The sequence below is a fragment of the Mobula hypostoma genome, chromosome 7 (assembly GCF_963921235.1).
Source record: "Mobula hypostoma chromosome 7, sMobHyp1.1, whole genome shotgun sequence".
Lineage (NCBI taxonomy): Eukaryota > Metazoa > Chordata > Chondrichthyes > Myliobatiformes > Myliobatidae > Mobula > Mobula hypostoma.
The window spans coordinates 46,136,933-46,147,299 of NC_086103.1; the positions used below are offsets into that span (position 1 = coordinate 46,136,933).

At 35.7% G+C, this 10,367-nt stretch overlaps 1 protein-coding gene across 1 annotated transcript in view; it reads right to left on the reverse strand.

Moving 5' to 3' along the window:
* Positions 1-10,071, reverse strand: part of LOC134349899 (collagen alpha-1(XXIII) chain-like) — a 165,477-nt gene extending 155,406 nt beyond the window's left edge. Inside the window, exons 1-2 of the mRNA XM_063054862.1 lie at positions 9,790-10,071; positions 4,454-4,523 (exon numbers count right to left, since the gene is read on the reverse strand). Of these exons, the coding sequence (XP_062910932.1) occupies positions 4,454-4,523; positions 9,790-10,071 (352 nt within the window). The remainder of the gene's footprint in view (positions 1-4,453; positions 4,524-9,789) is intronic.
* Between the last annotated feature and the right edge of the window lie 296 nt (positions 10,072-10,367).

Below are 10,367 nucleotides of genomic sequence, written 5' to 3' on the forward strand. Positions count from 1 at the left end.
GGTGAGGTGACAAAATAACTGGAATCAGGGTGCCCTAATAAAACCAAGTTCTCAGTGGTGAGGAAAGAAAGCAATTCAGTGACTGCAACAATATCTGGTACAAAGGTGGACATTTTAATTGTTTGATCCCAAACAGCTCTTTGCCAGGACAGCGTTTTAAAAGCTCTGCTGGGAAGTTCTCATGTCTAATTTTTTGCTAATCAATGAGTATCCAGGCTGGAGCTGACAAATGGCAGCATTATAAAAACCATAAGAAATGCCAGTGAATTACCTTTTTCAGAAAAGTGAACCTAGATACCTCGCATTAATAGTCATAGGCAATTGAAATCCTCATCTATGCCCTTTTCAATTATAAACTTCCCTATTAAATTTAAGGCAAAGTGGAAGAACTTGCTGCCATCCAACTGATCAACAGTTGTCCAAGAATCTAAATATCCATTCCCTCCATTACTAGTATACGCTGACTATAGATTACGTTATGAATAAATAACTGTTTGTTTGTAACCTAGGCACGCAGGTAATATTGTCAAAACATCTTAACATATTCTGTGAAGGAAGAATAGATAATGTTTTCTTAAAATTAAATATAGTCTTTCTTACAGCTTCACTGACATAATTAAATATTCCTATGCATGGAATTAAGTGTGTTTGTTATGCACAGGATGATTAAAAATAGAAATTCACAAGTAATTTAGATCATACAAATTCAATTAACAAAATGAATACAAGATCAGATTAAATGTTAACTTTAGTTTTAAATTTAAGATAGAATTTATTCAGAATCAATTTCTTTCATTTTAAATTAGCTGTACTTCTACAAGCCCTCAATTGAACAATTAAGTTTACTTACAACTTTACTTCACTTTATATAGTTTATTGTCTTGTCTTTTTTTCTATAATATAACAAATTACATTCATATTTCTTAATAATAAGCTTGTCTGGCACATTGTCTATCACTAGATCTGACTGCACTATTACATTTCGTTAAGACCACCTTTTTTTAGAAAAAAGGATCATCCAGAAGAGAAGAGAAGATCACAGCTTGTTTTCATTTTTGAAGAGAATCTTGCACTGACATAGTTTTTTGATTCTCCTAGTGATTGGAGTCATACAGGAACTGTGTGCACTTACTTCTTACCAACTGTGTTGCATGATACTTGCTGGCAGAGTAATAGAGGGGAAAAAAAGTCCAATGTGTGGTTAAGCTGTGAGAGGAACTGGACATTAAACAGTGAAATATACAGAGGAGGGAGAAAGTTAAAATCTATGCTCCAAGGTGTCCCTGAGACCTTTGTGATGTTCTTTCTCAACTTGCATTATTTTTCTGCTTCCAAAGCAACTACGTCCTTCTCTTTGTAAGTGTTTTATGACCAAGAAAACCTAAACGGAATTATCTACTTCACAAATGCAACCAAATTATTGTCAATAATCTGCTACTTGAGGCTGCAAATGCTTTCTGTGCCCAGTGCATGTACTGTAACTGTGATTATGTGCAGGATGTGCCGTCTAGTGGCCAAGAGTGGCAGTACAAGCTTACAAATGGACTTCACCATTTATAATAATGTTCCTAAATTTGAAACAAATTCAGTCTTCTAATCAATAAATGCACCTACAAAATAGAGGTCAGTTTGAGTTTACAAGAAATATTTGCAACTGTGATGCAGGTCAATATGGTTGATATGAGTAGCTGTAGAGGGTGAAGAGGAGTACACTAATTCAAGATTGTTCGATGTCCTTTTCCAGTACGCAAGTGTAAAGTAGAATGAAGTCATTGTTACTCTGGATCTAAAGCAGCACAGAAAAATCATAATAATAATAATAAAAGAAACTCAATAAATATAAATATAATGCCCAACCAATTGTGTGGACAGTAGGGTCAAACTATTTTCATGGTTAAGTCACATCAAGAAACAGTTGCTATTCGAAAAGTGTCAGTAGTCAGCTCATTACTTCTGGGGCAGACTATGCATTACAGGGACAGCCCTCACATGCCACACCGGTTAGATAGGGTCCAGCATTTTGAATTACCTGACAAGATGGCTTTCAGCCACCAAGATACAAAAAAAAAGCTAACATAGGCCATCCCTAGATTATGACACCGAACGTATCCAGCTCTTACAATATTAAATATAAAAATTTAACATATGTAGATATATTTGTTCCTATAAACAATAGAAAAGAGTTTTCTCTCTCCACTTTTAGCAATTGTACTTACATGTTATTCTAGTGTGCTTTAGATGCCATTTATTGTAATACTCTGGAAGTATAGTTACCATATTAACTGAGTTTTAGGCATTTTCTGACTTACAGACAAACTTGATTTACGGACGCTGGTATATCAGGACCTGTTCATTACCTAGGGATAGCCTGCATCACTAAAGTACTGCCACATATTTAAAATATCCCATCTGGGCAGAACTGCATACTTGGGATACTTTGCTCATTTTTAAAGAAATGAATAGATATGGAAATGGTTTACACGTAAAGTATACCCTCTAACCTCTTCTTCTCATTTCACTGATGTAACACAGTGCACCACATCTTTTATCTTCATTATTCCAATAGAACAGAATGAACTTCATTAGCAAAACACAAAACCTATCACATTATTCTCCCTTTTACAAATAAGCTATTAACGTGCCCTCGGGCTCTCATTATGTGATTAAATACCATTGAACAGTTGGTTTCAAATTTGATTTTAGGTGAAATCACTCATACATTAACCAAGCTTGTGGAAGTATTGGGAGTGGGGGGGGGGAGGTGGGTCTGATTTGTGGAGAATCTGGAAAAGTGCTGATGGCTAGAAATTACATCTGTTTTTTTTCCTTCAAGCTCAAGTCATACCATTTCCATTACAGATTATCAAAATAAATCACTGTCAATGTCAAAATTAAGCAGCATCTGGATCACAATTGGTTCCACCTTTGATTTGTGCATAAAGTTCACTAAGAGGATAATGCAGACTTTATGTTTTAAATGTGTTTTTCTCTTTGGACTATTCTTTTCATACATTTAAAAAGGTATCTGCTAATAATCAAAATAAAAATAATGAGATACATTCGCACATGTATCATTGAACCCCTCTGATTTAGTACAGTTGGTAACAGCGCTCTTTGCCGTGCCACTGTACTGACGTATTTCAGTGTTCAAACAGCTGTAGAAAGTAGATTATGGAGGCTCATACACAAAGGCTGACACCCAGGTTGAGAAGGAAGAACTTGTTCAAGGAATTTGTAAAAGGATGTTGGTGATGAGGCACTGAGTTTCAAGGACTCAAGGGTTAAGGATATACATTTTTAAGAGAAAAATGATGCATGCGTTTTAATGCAATGGGATACAGAACAGGGAAGGGAAGCTCCTTCCGATGTCAGTTTACACAAAAGCAGGGAAGGATTTTAGATAATAATCAATATTTGGGACAAAGATGGAAGTGGATTTCATAGTTTGTAACGACACCTTTGGGAAGCAGAAACCAAATCAATTATACTTCTAATCTTCAAATTATGAATCTGAATTTCATCTTACTTTTTATTTCACCTTGATTGTTCACTTGTTTGAATGAGGATATGTCTTTCAGTAATAAAAATATTTTTAAAACTCTGGCTTAAATGAAGCTATAATTACAGGAACAATCTGTTGTCTAAATCAAACATAGCAATCAACATCAGTTCAGTTAGAAATCTGATTACTGTACTCAGCTCTCTTAAAATATTACATTTCAAACCATCTTACTATATCCTAAACAAGATTATCTCTCAATAATAACATCTGGTTAAAGATAACTACGTTGAGTAGCTTTGTCGAGCACCAAATCTGAAAAGCAACAGAAGTAATTATATGAAAATAACTGGGATTGATTTTTCTCCACAACCCTAATCTATAATCATTTTGGCTTTCATTTTCAATAACTGACTCAAAAAAAAACAACACATAATGGATGGATAAAGCCTGCTGGAGGTCTCCACCAGCACCACCCCGAAGACTCATTTTTCAGGCTGCAGTCACCCTTTAGGCAGCAAGAATCTGAGGGCTACTTCGTCAATGACCGAGGAAGATGGGCAGTGGAGCATCCTAGCAGTCAGGTGGAACTCTTGTCTGCTGCAACACCATCAGCACGTAGCGGAGCAGTCAGCACATCGTTTTATAGTGCCAGTGACCAGAGTTCAGTTCCCACCGCTGCCTGTAAGGAGTTTGTACTTTCTCCCTGTGACTGCGTAGATTTCCTCCAGGTCCTCTGGTTTCCTCCCACATTCCAAATATATGTGTTAGTAAAAGTTAATTGGTTACGGGGTGCATTTGGGCACTGCAGGCTCGTTGGGCCAGAAGGAGCTGTTACTGTGCTGTATCCCTAAATTAAATCAAATTAAAAGGCTATCAGTCTGATTTCACATAAATTAAAGGAGTGTGCTGTAGTCTAACTGAGCAAATACTACAGAAGAGAAGCTCACTCACCTGGTGGACAAAGACATTCAGATGAAACTTCTCGAATTGTCCTTATTTTCCCAACTGTGCTAGTTAACTCCTGTGGAGATATTAATTGTACAGTAAAATCCATTTACTATGATTAAATACAATGATTACTTGTGCTTGAATCATAGCTTCCTAAACTAAACTACAAGATGTCTTGTTTGCTCACATTTGATTCTATTGTAATAATCAGTGTAAGTTATGCTAATCAGTTTCAATTTTCTACATTGATTAGTTTAGCTGTGATGTTTTCATTGTTTAGAGACCAGAAAACCTTTTCACGCTACTCCATCTATAACTTTTTCTCCATATTCATAGTTTTCCCTTCTTGCACTCCTGCTATGCAAACAATCAGCAAAATAACAATAATATGCAACAAATTCACAAGTGGGAAGAAAGTACTCCATGTGTAATGTGCCAATTGCATATGGACTGCAGCTCTGCTGAATAGCTGAGCAGTAGATTAAACTGCAGACCAGGAAACAGCACAAAATCAGAAAAATGCTGCTCAGCTACTGTCCAGCTGTTCATCTGCACATGTTAAGAAGTGGATGTGTGCCACATCTAGATTTTTAAATACTTCAGATTTTTAATTAGCCAGTCAGTAATGCTTTGAGGTTAAATAATGATGTTCACTTGCACTTTAAGTAGCTTACCGATGCACTAATCATTATGTTGAGCAATTAAAATATTATTATATTTTAAAATTCATTCCCACTGTTTCTCCATCTTTACAAGTGGACTGATATTTTACTCACCACTCAAACCCCAGAATTCCCTTCAGCCAATTTGGACTTAAATAGATACTGAATGTTTTCATCATCAAGTGATTTTGTTAATCAAAAAAGGTAAATAAAATCTTTCACATTCAAGACATCCAAACAAATGACAGCCAATGAAGTAACCTTGAAGTGGAATTGCTCTTGTGATGCAAGAAATATGGAGAAGACAACCATCCACAATGTGATAATGGCCAAATATTTAGTCCTTTTGATGTTGACTGGTATTTATTTAATAGCCAAAATACCTGGGTTAATGCCACTGCTCTTCTTCAAAATAATGACAAGGAATCTTGGAGAGGAAATGGGGTCTGCTTAAACATTTCATCTGAGTACCAAGTGTTATTACCTCCTCTAGCAATTATTTAAATACCAAATCAAACTGATTAATGTGGCTGGGTTCCACTATGTTTGTAGGGTACCGATTAAGTCTAGAAGTTAATGCTAACTCAGAAGACTTTGAATTAAAAGTTCCCAACAGACCCAACAATTCGTTATCATCAACTTGCAATTATGGAACATGGTTTTGTTAAAGTGCCAAGACACTTTACAGAGACACATGTGTCGAAGAGATGTCAAACCAAACTAGAACTGAAATCTTATCCACCAAACAGAATAACTTCATAGAGGATTAATCAGATGTACAAGAAGGCTAAGATAACAGGATCTATGTGGAGTGACCAAAACCTTTTGTCTTATGGAGTACTAAAAGGAGGCAGAAGTAAAGATGCTGTTGATTACAGAGAGGATTTAAACATAGCCTCCAACAATGGAAGGAGGGATGGGAGAAGGAGTCGAAAGGTGTATTGTGCAAAAGAACAGATTCATTAGATATTAGGTTATAGTGACATTAAGGGACACAAGAAGGCCATGAAGAAATGAGTGATTGGATAGGTTGCTCTGCTGTACCTGCCTGTATATTGCAGTAGGTAACAACATTACAAAGAATATATAACTAAAAAAAAAGCTGTTCTACTTATGAACATAGCATTAGATCCTCTTTTCTGGCTTTAAGTTCTCTACTACATCTCCTAAGGATATCCAGCAAAACTGAGATTATCAAGTAGATTAAATACTGGGCAGATAGTCACCCACATGGAAACAAACATTGGGAAAAGCAACAGTGTGGAGCCACGTGGTTTGATGGATCAATAGCAGAGATCATCAGTAGAGTTTGTGGGATTGCAATGGGGAGGGCGGTAACAACATCTAATTTATGAAAATATACTGCAAGCAAATAATTAGCCAATTATTTTTAACGGAATTCTAAACATGCATCACATAAAATAGTGCAAAATGGAATAATGATGTTCATAATATTTCAAAAGAAACTGGATAAGCACTTGAATCACCAAGGCAAAGCAGTCCAAGGACCGTGATGATAAGTGGGAACAGTATTGATATGTAGTTAATTGTTTTTATAGATATGATAGTTTATAGATGTGGTTATATGTAGTTAATGGTTTTTATAGATATGATGGGCTGAAGGGCTTTCTGTACTGTAAAACTCAACAATATCTAACTCCTCAACTTCATGATAAGATCTGATGTCTGAAGAGTATTCTGGAGACAATTGAAAACAAACCCTACATTGTTGAGGAGCACGGAATCAATGACACGGCATTTGCATTCTCAAAATTTGCCAATAAGTTCACAACATAATGATGGCAATAGTTTTACAGTCAATTCATCTACAAAAACATTATTACTCCAAGTATTCAAACAGATAGAGGGATGGGGCAAAAAGAAATGCTAAATTAATATTCTAATTCTCTCTACATTTTCTATACACATTCTTCCCATTCACCCCTCCCTGCACTTTGTTCATCCTTATATCTCCTCCCATACCACCATTTGGAGACCAAAATAACTTGTTTAGATGAGGTAGAGACTCACATGCACCACTTGTCTACTGAATTTGGTTCTCTTGATGTGGCCTCCTCTATATATAGGCAAAATTACACTGTATATATAGTTAAAACTAATCATACACTAGATGGGTATTCTTCAGAGCACCTGTGTACTGACCACAGCAGGCAGTTTTTCTTCCCATTCCTACACCAACCGTTTGTCTTTGGCCTTCTTCGCTGCCATAGTTAGGCCAAACATAAACTAGGGAAGAACACCTCATATTCCACTTGGGTAATCTCCAATTCAATGGTAGGTACATTTAATTATTCAATTTCACATAACCCAAACTCTATGTTCCTTTCCTATTCGTACCCCGGTCCACCTAATTACTTCATTTGCTTCGCCTTTTCCATTCCATTTCTCCACCAAATCCACTCATCCATATTTTAATGGACAAATTCACTTTGGAGAGTGCTACTTTGACTTATCCTAGCCATTTCCTTGTATTGCATACTCTTTTTATCATGTTCCTTTTCCTCCCCATATGCCACTCGATTAATATGGCACTTTTCTCCATATCAATCAATCATACTGATAGATAATTGCTAAACTTTGTGCCAGAACAATCCATACACTACTCAGATATTTTTGTAAACATTTAAAATTATTGTAATTAGCTTTCAGTTGCCATTATGCAATAATTAAATTAAGTCTTACAATCATATACCCGAAGGTGTTTAACCATCCTGTGAGGGAAAACTGAAAAATGGCATTGGTGTACTTCTGAGACTGAGTCTGTAATTATTGCATTCAGCAAATATCGTATATCATGCTTTCATTCTTTAGGTTAAAAATAGACCATATCTTAATGTAATTCCCACAAAATGCTGTCAGAACATTAATACAAGTTGTACATGACTACTTGAGTGTCCTCTGCCACTCAATATGATAATTACTGGTAGCATACCTCAAATCCATATTCCCACCTGTTCCCTTAACGTTCAAACATCTAAGGGTCTCAGCCTTGAATGACAGAGCATCCACATTCCTCTAATATAAATAATTCCAAAGGTCCTCATTCATTTGTTCCAAGAAATTTCTTGTCATTTCAGCCTTAAATGTTTAACCTTTATTCTGAAAATATGTTCCCTAGAGGTAGATTATCCATCTTGTTAATCTCTTTCAGAATCTTATACCTTGCACTGATGTCACTTCTCATTCTTTCAAACTCAAGTCAGTAATGCAAATTTTATTCAATCTCTCCTTTTAGGACAATGTTTCATTCCAGGAATAAATCCAGTACGTAACTGTTTCTCGTCAATCTGCATAATTCATTAACTACTTAACGGCCTTCAAGTACAGAACATTGTATCCATATATCAGTTCATGTACATTGAGGTCTTTTTGAGCATTTATTTCACAAGATTGATTCACTTTATGAATGCAAATTGGAATCATTTCAAACAAGTTATATGAACTGAGGAAACAGTTTAAACTATCAAGTATAAGCTACTGCATACAAAGTAATGAGATATGAAACATTTACATGAGGTTATATTTATTGCTATTTACAAGTCAGAAGCAAGCCATTCAGCTCAACAGGTCTATGATGGCTTTATATTCCAAGGCACCCTCCTCTTACTTTATTTCAGCTTATTAATACATTCATCATTCCTTCTATTTTTCCTCCTTCATGTACATTACCAACTCTAAATCTATCTTCAATTATTCCATATGGTAGCCTGCTCCACATTTGAATAAAGAACATTCTCCTAATTTATTTACAGCATTCACTCTTGGACTCACATAAAGGATGCAAGAATCCTAATTTAATTGTATGCAATTCCTTCAAAATTTACAGCATTAGATCAATTGTTCAAATTTCCTTTTTTTTAAACAAGAAAGAGTAAGATAGTCTTTCAATGATGATGCCATCACGTAAATCAACCATCTCTGGTGCGATATCTCCATCTCCTTTTTGTAATATGGATGTCAAAACCCAAAGCAGATGGCTGATTGTAGTCCAATCGTGATTTTTTAATGCTTTCCTCGACTTTTTCAATGTTGCAATTGCTTTTAATTTAATAATTAGCCTCAGGACACATTAGTATGATTTGTTACTTTTAATTTTTTTTGCTCCTCTAGCTCATTTAGGTATTACGTATCTTACACTGAAATCCATGCCCATTCTGCAAGTTTTATTCTGCAGTATTCCTCCCATTACTGTACTTCCCTTTGATATGAACTTCTTCGTACGTTTTAAAACTATTATTTAGAAAATGTTTATGGAAAATATTATATTGGTAATATTTCTAATGCAGTCTGTAAAACAAAGTATAAATTAATTGCATTCGTTGTTTTGTTCAAGTCGCGGATGTTCAGACAAAACGACAATGCTGCTAAATAGATACTAATATACCTGTATGAATATGATTGACAAATTCCTAACGCAATAACAATAGGTAAGGCTGCAAGGGCAAACTTAGCCGTTGCTCTTATTTTGCAAGCGTCAAGCAATGGTATTTTGTTTCATTGCAAAGAAATGCGAGAGCGGAATGAATGAAGCTGGACTCACAGCCGAGAACGAAATACAGGAGGAAAGTAGAAAGAAAGCACGTTATATTCAAATCTTGCTAAGGAGATGCATCTCCTACACCCTCCGTCACTCTGAATACTTATTAATTAATTTACCTCCTGAAGTTTGTCGATCCTTTTCTGTAGCACAAACAACAAATCTGCATTGTCTCGCGCTGCTTGCAATGAATTGCTTCCGTTTTGATTTTCCAATAGCTTTATTTTGTCTTGTAAAGCTGCCATTTTAACATTTAATAACAAACAAAATCCTACAGAAGCGACTGATAATAGTAAGCTGACTAGTGTAGGCAGTGTCCTTAAACAGGCTGCAGGATCTGTTGTGGGTACCAATTGCTTTTTGCATTCTCCAAGTCTAAGTGACTGATGATTCTTGCCCATCCTTCTGTTGCGCCAAACAGAAATGCTTCTTCAGGTTTTTAAAAAACCTCTAGCCAAATATAAATAAATTCTGTCTCCAGAAAAACAATAACAAGAAACAATTTAAGTTTTCTGGCACTTTATACCAAAGATCTCGCCGTTGCCTTTCAGTATGCCCAGGATCCTTAACGGTTGTATGTATTCTCGCTCGTTAAGCTCACCGTTTTCCTCCAGAAGATAGAAAGTTTTAAGTTTGTCAAGTTCCAACAATAAATGACTTGTCTGCGATTAGCCAAAGCTTAAAATAAATGGTGCAA